We start from the raw sequence: 12,921 nt of genomic DNA, 5'->3' as shown, positions 1-12,921 counted from the left end.
GGCACGACACCAAAATACATCCCCTGGATTCCTCAGGCTTCGTCATTTGGTTCCGCGTTTAGAAGTAAATTCACAATTTTCATTTATTTTTTTTAAGGTTAAGTAAATTTAAATCTTTGAGCATATTTTACAAAAACTGTAAAATATGGTACAGTATTTTACAACAAAACCGATTCTAAATTTTTTAAAAAAAATTCTAAATCAAAAACGGATATGTTGTTTCAGCGTGGTGACGCACTTCCTCTACGTGTCGGCTCCGGGGAAAACAACATCAGAAGAGCCCCAGCCTGAAGCAAAAAACGCCATAAAACACCGTGCCTTCACCAGGCGCAACCACCGGCAGCGGCTTTATTGAAACAAGTAACTTCCGAAGAACAACATGGTAAGAAACCCAGTCGTCTAAATGCCGTTCATTCGCCAGTAAGAGACAATTTAACGCTCTCGCGTTTCTTGAGCTAGCGTTAGCTTTCGTCAGCATGTGGCAGCGAGAGCAACGGAGCTGGATTTCAACTGTTTGTCAAAATTCACCTCGTTGTGTTATTGTCAGGTCTGTGATGTCATTACAATATCTAGGGTATATTTTACACACTAAAGGAGGGCGACCAGGCATGAAAGGTTAATTAAAAATTTCGAACAAATATTGAGTGTGATTTATTTTATTTTTTTTTTTGCTTAAATAAAGAAAATAGAACTTGGAAAATAATTTTAGATTGTGATTTGTTCGCAGTCTCAGTGCCTTAAATCAATATTCACTTGTTTTTGTTTTTTCTTGAAACCACCCAACCTTATTTTCTTAATTATTTCCTTAAAATGTCTGTTTTTAAAGGTGACTTATTGAAAGGGCAACAACTGTAGAAATATCTGACGTAAACTTTAAACAGCTTTTTTACATCGAACTCAAAAAGATTAAGAGCCTATGATCTTTCTGCCACAGTTTATTTTACAAAAGTTTACAATTAAATCTGCAAAAGTTGATTTCTGTAAATCTCAACAGCAATGTTTTAATGCGTGTTTCCATCTTGTTTCTCAGCCTCAGAACGAGCACATCGAGTTGCACCGCAAGCGGCACGGCTACCGCCTCGACCACCATGAGAGGAAACGGAAGAAGGAGAGCCGAGAAGCCCACGAGCGGTCCCACAAAGCCAGGAAGATGATTGGCTTGAAGGCCAAGCTCTACCACAAACAGAGACATGCAGAGAAGATCCAGATGAAGAAGACGTGAGTATGGAGGAAGATATCTTGTCTTGTTTTGTTTTCACCCTGGTAACATTTTCTTTCATCTTTTTCAGCATCAAAATGCATGAACAGAGGAAGACCAAGCAGAAGGACGAAGACAAGACCCCTGAAGGAGCCGTCCCGGCCTACCTGTTGGACAGAGAGGGACAGTCTCGTGCAAAGGTCCTCTCCAACATGATCAAACAGAAGAGGAAAGAGAAAGCCGTAAGTGATGTTTTATGATGTGCACTTAGTCTTTCTTTGTTTACTTCTTCATAATTGTAAACAGTTGTGTAAAATTACCATAACTGCGTTCGTAGGGCAAGTGGGAGGTGCCCCTGCCAAAGGTTCGCGCTCAAGGAGAGACAGAAGTTCTTAAAGTCATCCGAACAGGAAAGAGACAAAAGAAAGCCTGGAAGAGGATGGTCACTAAAGTCTGCTTTGTTGGAGACGGCTTCACAAGGAAACCTCCAAAGTACGAACGCTTCATCAGACCTATGGTAAGTTGACTGTACAGGTTGAGGTCAAATGTTTTCTACTCCTTGGTACCGATGCATCAATTCACTTTTTGCACTTCTGATATAAATATATGATGTTTAGTGTTGGCCGGTACCGATTTGATACAGAAAAACAGTGCTGAATTGGCTTAAAAGATTTCTTTTTCTAAACTCGGATATAAATATACTGATGTACAAATTTATCTCTGCACCAGTACAGTGCACGTAAATGCACCAATAGCTTGACAAGGTTGGTCAGACGTAAAAACAGCACAACTTTGATTTGTTTGGTCAATGTGAAATAAGTAATAAAGAAACTGAAGCTGACAAAAACAAACGGCAACAAACATCTTTCCAAATGGTTCAGAAAGTGCAATTAGGAATTCTGAATATAATGCAAAATAAGTAATGAAGCAATCAGAGAAAAAAGCATAGAATTAGACTGAATTGTGGATCGGTCAGATGGTGACCAATAACCGATCTATAATCATTTTCCAGTTTCGGTAGTGATACAGATTCATATCAGATGGGTGCCTCTCTGCTGCTTGGTTTGAGCTCAGTCACCCACAAATCATTCTCTCTAGGGTCTGCGCTTTAAGAAGGCTCACGTCACACACCCAGAACTGAAAGCAACGTTCTGCCTCCCCATCCTGGGTGTGAAGAAGAACCCTTCGTCACCACTCTACACCACTCTAGGGGTCATCACCAAGGGAACGGTGATAGAGGTCAATGTCAGTGAGCTGGGCCTGGTTACACAAGGTGGAAAGGTTATCTGGGGTGAGTTCTTCTTCAGTAAGGAATTTTCTAGGAACTAATATAACTAAAGTATAATTTTGTTTCTGTTGTCTCTTTTTTTTATTTGCATTTTCTAAGAAAAGTAGAAATTCCTCATCTTTTGAATACGTCATACCAAGTGAAGATCTTCATGTTGGAATGTTTGATTTTTTTTTCTTTCTCAGGTAAATACGCCCAGGTGACAAATAACCCAGAGAACGATGGATGTATTAATGCAGTTCTTCTGGTTTAAGACTCTCTATCTGTTTCCACCAAGAGCATTGATGAACAGCAGACCTACATTCACCAAACTGTTGGGAAGGTGACTGGAGCTGTGATTGGCTACATCTACTGCAGCCTAAAGGACACTCTGAAAGGAAATCATTTGATATAAATAAACTTGAAATACCATCAAATATTTCCCTGACTTTTGTATCTTCCTTGTGGACTTCATAACAATAGAATAATAATCTCACATTACATCAAAAATCTGTATTAGAACTCAAAGCTGAAGCTGTTCATGCCTTTCATGTCAGCTCATGTGTTGTCTGAGAAGATGCTTAAGGCCATATTAAACATAAATAATCCAAAATGTTGCGATGATGGTGTGTTTGAAAAACATCTAGTAAAAATAAAACAAGTTGCCTTTCTGGGTATTTTGAATACATGATAACTTATGTGGTGCTGTGAACTGTTGGGTGCAAAACATCAATCTAGTTTTATGTTTTTATTTTTTCTTCACATACAACAGTTCTGAAGCTGATTATGAACCTAAAGTGACAATTTAGAAAGATCTTATCTTGGATTATTTTAGTTTAAATCCAGGTCCTTTACATCTGTACAGTACAGATGTAAAATTACCATAATTGTGCATGTAGGGCAAGTGGGAGGTGCCCCACTTGTACAGTACAGATGTACTGTCTTCACTTCCACAGACTCCAACATGGGAATTTCAGTGATTTATTTACTTCTGTATAGTAGGGCTGCATGACCTTAGAAAAAAAATAATATGTGCTGAAAAATAAAATGAATTTCCATATGAACAAGGTTTTATTACAGAAGTTGCTTCAGGTCAAAGTATAACTGCATTTCCATATTTACCTTCTAAAATATGATTTACAGTGTGTTCTATACATAAGAATACATTATAAGTGAAAAATGCTTTAAAGCCATTATTATGGTCTTGATTTTGTTTCATAACAAAAACCGTTTTTTGAGAATCACCTTATACATTTCACACAATGTGTTGGGTTGATGTTTGATTGGGAAGCATCAACCCAACACAGACTGTTTCCATGTAGAGTTGATGAGGTGACAATCCTGAGTTTCTTAAAAACATGTTATGACATTTGATTTCACTTGTGCAATTTTTAGCAGTGTGCAGTGAGATTTAACAGCTCTGGCCATTTATTGAGGTGAATAAAGAGCTGCTTAAGTGCAAAATTTCTTCCAATAAAAACAGACAAAGATGTAAGGCAGCTACTTCCTGTAGTGTCTCATCCTCTTGTCCTTCAGATGTGCACATCTATATATAGAAGTTTAGTTTGTGCTGTACCGTCTTGCAGCCTGTGGCAGAGAAAACTCTTTCAGGTTTTGGGGAATAGATCATATCTCTGGCCACCATGTTCGCCACGTCGCGGTTCGGTCTGAGGTTTCTGGCTTTCATCTCGGCCATGGCGCACTGGACCACGTGCCTTTCCTCCAGAGGCAGGAAGGGGACAAAAAAGTCCACCAAGTTCTTGTCGATCAAACTTGTATGAAAGAAGCCGCCTGTGGGACAGGAAACAGAATATGACTCTGAGCACTTTTACTTGATTTTAAGGACATGTGGAGATCTCAGCTTACCATTTTGGCCATTGAACGCAGACAGCGAGAGTTTTTCTTCCAGGTCTTTGAGCGTGATCTTTTCTCGATCTTTTCCCATCTTCCAGAATTCTAGAGCCGTCTTAGTGATGTCGTCTCCTCCTGTGTTGCTATCGGTTACAAACCAAAACAGTATGTTGAAATTTAAAATGAAAATCCAGAGCGACCAATTGCTTTTTGAAGTCTCATAATTCGGAAACTGGGTTCGCTTGTATAACTTCACATTTTATGAAGGTCTCAGAGAACATCAGAAATATCAGAGTTGTTTATATAAAAACTACACAGACAAAAAATGCTGTATTTTTCTGCATTTACTTCATGATCACAAAAATCAATCATAACTCAAAATAAAAGTAGCCTGTAGTGGTTGTCCTTAATCTTGTGTGGTCTTACCTGAGGAAGATGAAGATGGACTTCCTATAAGAAATCCCGTCCAGATTGTCATAGTATTCCAGGTATGGCTTGATGCTGTCAATCAGGCCTGGGTGCATCTTATCCGACTCATCAAAGATGAACATGGAGCGCTCGCACTTGGTCACACTCTCTCTGACCCACTGCTGCAACTGAGACTGAGAAGAAAAGCAAGTCAGCTTTTGAACAGGAAAAGACTCATTAAGTATTTCCCTCCAGGATTTAAAAACACCAAATATTAAAACATTTAGTTATTACATGTAGAAAAGTGATCAGGCCCGAAATCTGGGTGTAGTGATGAACTCAGACTTTTAACTGTTAGAGCCGCATAAATACGGTTACAAAGTCGGCCTTCTATCACCTGAAGAACAGCCATTATGAACAAATGTCCCTGGAAGATCTAGAGAACTCATTTCATAATCAACACTGTTGATTATTGCAACAGTGTCTATTTGACAAAATGTAATCATTGTTCATTGCTCTAACTGGTTTCAGCATTTTGGGTTTTTTTAAAGTAAAGAATTTTGAACTATCTTATTGCTGAAATGTGCCACACAAATAAAGTTGACTTGATTAGAGTTGTGGGGTGTTCCTTACCTTGTACAAATTAATTAAATCTTTATGTGGGAAGTGAAAAGTGGATGTGAACAAGTGGACGAAGCGGCTTTTCAATCCTTTGGTGTAAATGCTTTCGGCGATGATCTGGCTCACTAAGTTCTTCCCGGTGCCGGTCCACCCGTGGAGAGAGAGGACCAGGGGCTTTTTCGGGTTCCTGTTGTTCATGAAGCCGTCCACAGCTTTGAGAATGATGCGAGACGCAATGTGCTGTCCGAACAGCTTGTTTTCCAGGTCCGTTTGGAGCCCTGGAGAATTTAGACAAAAAGCAAATCAGGAGATTTGTGACTGGAACCACATGAGTCACATAAGAATCATGTGGGAAATGACAACAAGAAGGCCATCATTTTTTTTCTGAATTTGTGGAGTAATCCTTGTTGTCTTGTCAATTCATAAGAATGAATGCATGAGAATACCTCATACAGGTTGGAGCGACAGATTTGAGCCCTTGAGATTGGAGAAATGCTTTCTAGCTTTTGTGGCAAATTGAACATCGGATATGAATGTTGATTTGAAGCAAATAAAAAATGACAAAAACAACTTTAAAATATCCTAAATTGTGAATGATCACAGTCTGCTGAAGTGAATATTTGTAGAAGTGTGCTGGAGCCAAACTGTGCAGACGACAGTTTTCAGTTTCACTTTCATAGAACAGTAACGTTCATCAAATAGATAGGTTAAACTTCAATTGTTGAACCAGTCAGATTATGTTTTTACAATAAGACCTTCTTGTAGAATTAAGTTTGACACACACACACAAAAACAAACTCAGAAGCTGTATTGGTTACGCATATGCTTACTTGTTCTACTGAAGGATATCCAAACGGGCCGGCAGGATTCATAGAAGTAGCAGAAAAAGCTACTCGACAAAATTCCTATGACACCACCAGCAACAACAGCCACCCCCACAACAGTAGTGATGCTAATGGGTTCCAGCTCCTTCTGTTGCCTAGCATGGCGGAGATTCTGTGAGGCGATAAAGGACATTTTACTTTCTCAGCTCCATTTCGATTAGCACAAACTGGGTTCAAACTAAAAAGAATTGTGGCGAAGCGTCTCGAAGGGGAAGTGCTGTTGTTGTAAAAGTGGTCATGCAAGGGTCCAAAGGTGCCTTATACTGTTTTATTTACCTTAAAAGCTTGTGGTATGTGTCCATTTACTTAGGATAGATTAATCATGTCCAAAATGGAAGATCTGTAATCAAAGAACTCCTCCTTAAACATCTCATCAACTAATCAAGCAAATGATAAACTGTCATAAAACAGTGCACAGAAACCTACCAATTGTAAGCTGCTAGGACTTAATTTTACAGTGTGAGCAATTGATTTAGAACAGTTTGGAGTTTATGTTAAATACCATGTTTCATGACCTGAAATGATCATGTATTTTGCTGGACATTAAATTGTCCCAAGAATTATTGGGACAAATGAAAATGTTGACCATTTTCAAGTAATATATTGATAATGACACAATACACATTGAATGTGCAATGCTAATTCTAAATAGAAGTGAGGTTTGTCTTAATGTAATTTTTCATGAAAAAGCATTTTTCCTACAAAAAAACCCCACTCATTTTGGTTTACAGTGTTTGTGGTTCTCCTGCTGCACTAGCTTTATGATTTTTATTCCACTGTTTCGCCTGAAGTTGCACTTTGCACCGTCATGCTATGCAAGCTGTTTGATGATTACACAACTTAACATAACAACGGCAGCTGATCCCATGACGGATTTATTGAAGTGATGAAAGAGTGGTCACTGAATGAGCAGGAATCTGGTGTTCCATTTATATTAACGAGTGAAACGCTGATATTCAGAAACATTTTTTATTGTTAGTTATGGTCTGATTTCCTTGAAGCTCCTTGGCTGTGTACAGCAGAAATTCACGTTCACATTCAGAGGGAAACAGAGACAGTTGTACTGAAAAGGTTTGCTTTCTTCTTAACATTTGTACAACCAGCAGAGCTTATCGTCCTGCTGCTTAAAATGTAGAAAACAGTAGTTCCAAAAAAAAGCATAGATGCCCCTTAGTGTGGCATGAAACAATGAGAAGTCATCTAAACTTTTTCTAACATCAATGTAACATTTATTCTGTACAAGTAAACTAAAGGAAAAAAAATCTGTTGGAATTTTTTTTTTTTTGCAAAAATGCAGTTTAATAATTATGAAGAACCTTAAACTAAAATGTGGTAGATTCAGTTTCATCATTCACTCTGCTTGAGTAAACACTAGGTCTGCACAACAGCAGGAAAATGTATAATTGTGATGCTCTTGCTGAAAATTCCAGCAATATTAATTATTACCCCTTATTCTATTTTACTGTCCTCCATGTTGCAGCTCAGCCACTAAAACTATGATCAGGGGAAAACATTAAGAGCAGAGTTAATCCTGTTGGTCAAATACATCAAAACATCTAATAGAAATCTCTGCTATTTCTATTAGGAGAGCACCGATTGCAGTTTTTTGGGCCGATGGTTCATTTAAACAATTTTTTAAATGAATGACTTGGCCTTTTTTTTTTTGTCTAAAATGCCACTAAATACAGCAACAAAGACACCAAGTTGGCAGCAATGGGATGACGTTTGTTGACCCCGTACTTACAAACATAATTTTCAGACTTTTGCGAAGACAGATAAGATCAGTGGATTTATGTACGTATCGGCCGATTTCTGATCAAACCAAAACGAACAAAATCAGAGTTGATTTGTTGGCCAGCCAATGTATTGGTGCGCCGCTAATTTTGATATTCCACATACTGATAGTGTGATATTTTGTTATGGCCAAGCAAAAGTTCAGAACAAACATCAACATTACATCACATCATGAGATAAGACTTGGAGAACTGTTGCAAGCCAAAATGCTGGATGAAAATACCCAGATGCTGAAATTAATAAAGTTTATAAAACTACACTATTTCAGCTAAGCTAATGCTTTCCAACTGATTTATTTTTCAGCTGATCTGTATTAGAGTAGTACAAAACTATACAATATGTGATGATGTGTGTAAGTCAAGTCTTCCAAAAGAAAGTGTTACGGTCTTTCTGCTTTTGGTTTCTGGAAAACAAAAATCATAGATTATCATCCGTCTGAGTGCTGGAAAAATGAAATAAATGTCCATCTTACATTTATTACAAAATGGCTTCAGGTCAATGTCTAAGTTAATTCCCTAAACCTTTACCTTCTAAAATATGCTTACGCTGCATTATGTTGTCAGAATGATAAATTTATCCACAATATTACATGTGGAAATGTCTAAAAGAGACTTTTCTCTTCGAAACAAAAACCTGACATTTGTTCGCTTTTGAGAATCACCGTATTTTACACTCAATGTTGCGCTCTGATTGGGAAACGGCAACCAAAACCGTTTCCGTTCAGAATCGAAGACAATTCTGAGCTTCTTAACAACAAATCACGTTACACCACATCATTTCACCCGTGTAATCTTCGCAGTGCAGTGAAGTTTAACAATGAGGAATAAAAGACACTAGACTTAAGTTTCAAAAACAAGAAAAAAGAGAGACTTCTTGTTTTTACCTCACCTACACCACCGGCTGCTCGTTTATTGAGGTAAATGAACAGCTGTTGACGTGTAAAATTCTCCTAGAAACTGAGAAAAAGGTTTAAGGCAGTTCGTTCGCATCACGTCGGAGAACGACTCCAAAGGGAAACGGGTTTCCCTGACAGGAAGACATCAATATTTAAGAGTTTTTGCAAGCAAACGCTACCGTCCAAGACTGGCGACATAAAAGCAGAGATTAAGCTCTTTAGCAAGGGACAAATTGCTCCAACCGCTTGAATATTTCATCCGGCTGGCGCTGAGTGTAAGTGAGAAGGCCTCCTGATGGCTTAATGGCCACAAGGTCAGACAGAGAAACTTTCACTAAACTCTCTCCAGCCAGATCGGCTTCCTGTCTCTAGTCAGTTTGGCTGCAAAGTTTGTTTTCTAAAAATAAAAGTGCACTTAGTGACTCGTTTTTATGTCCTTCAGATGTGCACATCTGTGTAGAAGTCCAGTTTGCTCTCTATCGTCTTGCAGCCTTTGACGGAGAACACTCGCTCAGATTTGGGGAAGTAGACCAAATCCCTGGCCACCTTGTCCGCCACGTCGGGGTTCGGTTTGAGGTTTCTGGCTTCCATCTCGGCCATGGCGCACTGCACCACGTGCTGGTACTCCAGAGGCAGGAAGGGGACGAAGAAGTCCACCAGGTTCTTGTCGATCAAACTTGTACGAAAGAAGCCGCCTGAGGGAAGAGAAACGGAAAAGTACTTCAAGAACTTTACGCATTTTTGTTGTTTTTTTAAAAGAATCTGCGATGTGACCTGGGCTTACTTTTGTTGTTGTTGAACACAGACAGTGATAGTGTCGTTTCCAGGTCTTTGAGCTCGATCTCTTCTCGATTTTTTCCCGCTTTCCAGAACTCCAGAGTGGTCTGGATGATGCCGTCTCCTCCTGCGTTGCTGTCGGGTGAAAACCAGAAGCGATACATAAAATCCAGTGCAACCATTGCCTTTAGAAAACAGAGTTCACTTGTAGTTCACTATTGAGTGGATAAAGGGTGTTGTCACACCTGTTAGTCGGATACACTTAGTTTGATTATATATAAAGCTCTCAGAAAAATGCTTTGTTTCGCTTCATTTACTACATTTGACAAAAATCAATGTAAAACCAGGAGTATCAATTTTCTAAGACACAAGTCAAATATCCTGAAGACTTAGTTGTTTACCTGAGGAAGATGAAAATGGATTTCCGGTAAGAAACCCCGTCCAGCTTGTCATAGTAGTCCAGGTATGGCTTGATGCTGTCAATCAGGCCCGGGTGCATCTTGTCCATCTCATCAAAGATGAACATGGAGCGCTCGCAGTTGGTCACATTGCCTCTGACCCACTCCTGCAACTGAGACTGAGGACAAAAGCAAATGATTAAAGCAGGTCAGACGGCTGAAATGTGTCGTAAAACTCTACACGGACTATAGCTCACCTTGTAGGCGGCTATGTGCTCCACGTGCGGGAAGTGAAGCGTGGACGTGAACACGTGGACGAAGCGGCTGTGCATTCCTTCGGCGAAAACGCTTTCGGCGATGAGCTGGCTCACAAAGTTCTTCCCGGTGCCGGTCCACCCGTGGAGCGAGAGCACCAGCGGCTTCTTCGGGTTGGGGTTGCTCATGAAGCCGTTCACGGCTTTTAAGACGATGCGGGACGCAATGTGCTGCCCGAACAGCTTGTTGTCCAGGTCCGTCTTGAGCCCTGCAGAATTTAGACAAGAGAGGCATCAGGATCGGTTGCTGTCAAGTCGATTCTGACTTTTCCCTTGTTTTCTTCTTTTTTCTTTTTGCGTTTGGTTTTTCACTTTCCTATGGCTGTCACGGTGCGTAATCGTGGCAACAAGATGTTTCCCACTCATCCCAATGGTGAAGGATCACAACCTTGCCTCCAATGTCTCTCTGCCTGGATTTCCAACTATATGGTAAGACAGAGATTTAAAGAGGAGCTGCAAAAGCGACGCTCCCCAGCAACTGGAGATGTCATCCAGGATGTACTACTGTAAATATCTTCTTTTTCCCTGCATATTGTGCTATAAGGTTCACATAAAGTAAAAGTATCTTCAGTCAGAGGTTTCTGCAGATTCGTTGCAAAACTGACTGCTACTGAAGTCAGTTTCCTCTATGCCACGATAATGACTAAAACTCATTGTTCAAGCAGTATTAACTATTTACGGCCGTTTTGTTGTTGTTTTTAAAGCTTCTCTAATGTGAACTACAATGCTGTAGAGATCTACAGATGCAGAAATTCTGCAACAATTGCTAAAAAGGGCAATATTTTTCGGTTTCAGTTTACATTACCACACCCACACACGCCATTTTACCGTCTCCCTGCTGGTTGGTGCAAAGTGGACTTCTTACACCAGGCTCGGGTATCAACGTTGCGCTCGAGCTCACCTGTTGCGTTGTAAGATATCCATTTTGGATCGCAGGTTTCCTGAAAGTATCTGAAAATAGTCCGGCCCAGCGCAGCGCCGACACCGACTACCACCGTTGTTGTGATCGGATCAAACGCGTTCACCAACCCGCTGAATGTCAGTGTCGCCCACAGACAGATGTGCGAAACTTTCATTGTCGAGCCACGGGGATCGTTTCCGATGTCAATTAGTGGAATAAAATGGTATGGAGGGCACGAGAGAAAGAAAAAAAAAAACGGCGCAAAGCCTGTACGGGCGCTTCCGCCTACGTCATTTTTTTTTTTTTTTTTTTTTTTTGTTGTTTTGAGTTACGTTCAAGTCAGGTTTGAAAAAATGTTTAAATTGGATACTAATGAGGATTAAAGTGAGGGGAAAAAAATATAACAAAACAACAACACTTTTTGCTTACTCGTTATATTGAATGATATCCACTCGGGTCGGCAGCACTCGCGGAAGTAGTAGAAGATGTTCTGGTATCTCGCTAAAATCCCCGTGAGAGCCGCAGCCATTCCCACCGCGATAGTGGTGCTGATGGGCTCCAGTGCCGCCGCCACGCTGGAGTGGAGAAGCAGCCAGAGGAGCAGGACGTGTTGCTTCCTCGGACGCATGTCTCTTTTGCGAGGGCGAAGGGTTAGGGTTGTTATGCTCAGAGGAGCGCGTTGTTATGGCGAAGCGGTCTCGAGGCGGAAGTGCTGCTGTTGTTCAACTGATGACGTCAGGGTCCAAAGGTTCTTCTTCTTCTTCTTGTTAAAGGGGTTCAGTTTCCCAAACACTTTTAGCCTCTGACTCCCTGACAGGGTCATGACTGATTTTATTTTTTTTTATTTATTTTCGTTTCACAAAATTGTTTCTTAAATATAATCTTTGGAGATCATATGAACGCCACTGTTTCACAGTTGGGTGTCATGACCCTGGATAAGCAAAAACGTGGCCGTAAGATACTTAATAGAGTTTCACATGACAAAATAATAATAATTATTGTCGATATATACTCTTAACCTTTCTGCAAAAATATTTTTCTTGATAAAGCACAAGAAGCTTCAGAGAGATGTCGTCTGCTTAATAAGTGGAGCCTGGTTTCTGACACTAAAAATATCTCCACAAACCCAAATGCAACTTTTTTTTTACATTATGTGAAAAATGTAAAGAAAAAAAAAGAGCACCAGACCAAACTCATTTAAGTGAGACTTATCAGCCTCATGGTGGCGCTACAGCACAGCTGAGAGAGGTCCCAGGGATTCAGAACCAGATGTAAAAACTCACAGGACACATAATCACAACCAAACTTTTGTAAAAGCATGGAAAAAAAATGAAAGAGAAAAAAATAGAACCTCGTCTCCATTAGGATGCAGAAAGTAAGACAGAAACTGGATGAATACTGTGACAAAATAAAGCATCTCTGCTGGGTGCCATGGAGATACTGTTGTATCTGAAATCACAGTCATTCCTCCAGGTTGGTATTGATCAACATGCAAACAATGGAGATTGTTTTCAAAAAAGATAAATAGACATGTAGGAGATAACTGTGGAAGCAGGCTGTTTGTATGTGGAGAAAAATTTGGTCACCATTTCAGCCGTCATCAAGTGGGAAAA

At 40.0% G+C, this 12,921-nt stretch overlaps 3 protein-coding genes across 4 annotated transcripts; 1 reads left to right on the top strand and 2 right to left on the bottom strand.

The window, feature by feature from the left end:
• Positions 1 to 239: 239 nt before the first annotated feature.
• Positions 240 to 2,904, top strand: nsa2 (NSA2 ribosome biogenesis homolog (S. cerevisiae)). Its single transcript, XM_055052696.1, has 6 exons — positions 240 to 382; positions 1,031 to 1,218; positions 1,290 to 1,440; positions 1,536 to 1,715; positions 2,297 to 2,489; positions 2,672 to 2,904. Exons 1-6 carry the CDS (start codon positions 380 to 382, stop codon positions 2,737 to 2,739), a joined length of 783 nt encoding a protein of 260 aa, XP_054908671.1. The 5' UTR covers positions 240 to 379; the 3' UTR covers positions 2,740 to 2,904.
• A 78-nt stretch (positions 2,905 to 2,982) lies between these two features.
• LOC129374325 (torsin-1A-like) lies at positions 2,983 to 6,386 on the bottom strand. Its single transcript, XM_055052695.1, has 5 exons — positions 6,176 to 6,386; positions 5,358 to 5,623; positions 4,743 to 4,918; positions 4,332 to 4,459; positions 2,983 to 4,256 (listed from the first exon to the last, which is right to left on the bottom strand). The coding sequence occupies exons 1-5, from the start codon at positions 6,360 to 6,362 to the stop codon at positions 4,012 to 4,014; spliced, it is 1,002 nt and encodes a 333-aa protein (XP_054908670.1). The 5' UTR covers positions 6,363 to 6,386; the 3' UTR covers positions 2,983 to 4,011.
• Positions 6,387 to 7,184: 798 nt separating this feature from the next.
• tor1 (torsin family 1) lies at positions 7,185 to 12,026 on the bottom strand. Of its 2 annotated transcripts, none has more exons than XM_055052675.1 (5): positions 11,738 to 12,026; positions 10,351 to 10,616; positions 10,097 to 10,272; positions 9,703 to 9,830; positions 7,185 to 9,613 (listed from the first exon to the last, which is right to left on the bottom strand). In XM_055052675.1, exons 1-5 carry the CDS (start codon positions 11,934 to 11,936, stop codon positions 9,357 to 9,359), a joined length of 1,026 nt encoding a protein of 341 aa, XP_054908650.1. In that variant the 5' UTR covers positions 11,937 to 12,026; the 3' UTR covers positions 7,185 to 9,356. The 2 variants fall into 2 exon arrangements, with proteins under 2 accessions (XP_054908650.1, XP_054908651.1); XM_055052676.1 differs by lacking the exon at positions 11,738 to 12,026 and adding an exon at positions 11,309 to 11,578.
• Positions 12,027 to 12,921: the final 895 nt, after the last annotated feature.

This window comes from Poeciliopsis prolifica, unplaced genomic scaffold (genome assembly GCF_027474105.1).
Source record: "Poeciliopsis prolifica strain line A6 unplaced genomic scaffold, Auburn_PproV2 SCAFFOLD035, whole genome shotgun sequence".
Lineage (NCBI taxonomy): Eukaryota > Metazoa > Chordata > Actinopteri > Cyprinodontiformes > Poeciliidae > Poeciliopsis > Poeciliopsis prolifica.
The sequence above is the reverse complement of the archived record's forward strand: the minus strand, read 5'-3'. Positions and strand labels throughout refer to the sequence as shown.

Coding starts and splice junctions, on each gene's coding strand:
- nsa2 (XM_055052696.1), top strand. Junction 1,716..2,296: donor AACGCTTCATCAGACCTATG/GTAAGTTGACTG, acceptor CATTCTCTCTAG/GGTCTGCGCTTTAAGAAGGC. Junction 2,490..2,671: donor AGGTGGAAAGGTTATCTGGG/GTGAGTTCTTCT, acceptor TTTCTTTCTCAG/GTAAATACGCCCAGGTGACA.
- LOC129374325 (XM_055052695.1), bottom strand. CDS start 6,362: ATGTCCTTTATCGCCTCACAGAATCTCCGCCATGCTAGGCAACAGAAG. Junction 5,624..6,175: donor GATATCCTTCAGTAGAACAA/GTAAGCATATGC, acceptor TAAATTCTCCAG/GGCTCCAAACGGACCTGGAA. Junction 4,257..4,331: donor TGCGTTCAATGGCCAAAATG/GTAAGCTGAGAT, acceptor CCTGTCCCACAG/GCGGCTTCTTTCATACAAGT.
- tor1 (XM_055052675.1), bottom strand. CDS start 11,936: ATGCGTCCGAGGAAGCAACACGTCCTGCTCCTCTGGCTGCTTCTCCAC. Junction 10,617..11,737: donor GATATCATTCAATATAACGA/GTAAGCAAAAAG, acceptor TAAATTCTGCAG/GGCTCAAGACGGACCTGGAC. Junction 10,273..10,350: donor AGCACATAGCCGCCTACAAG/GTGAGCTATAGT, acceptor TTTTGTCCTCAG/TCTCAGTTGCAGGAGTGGGT.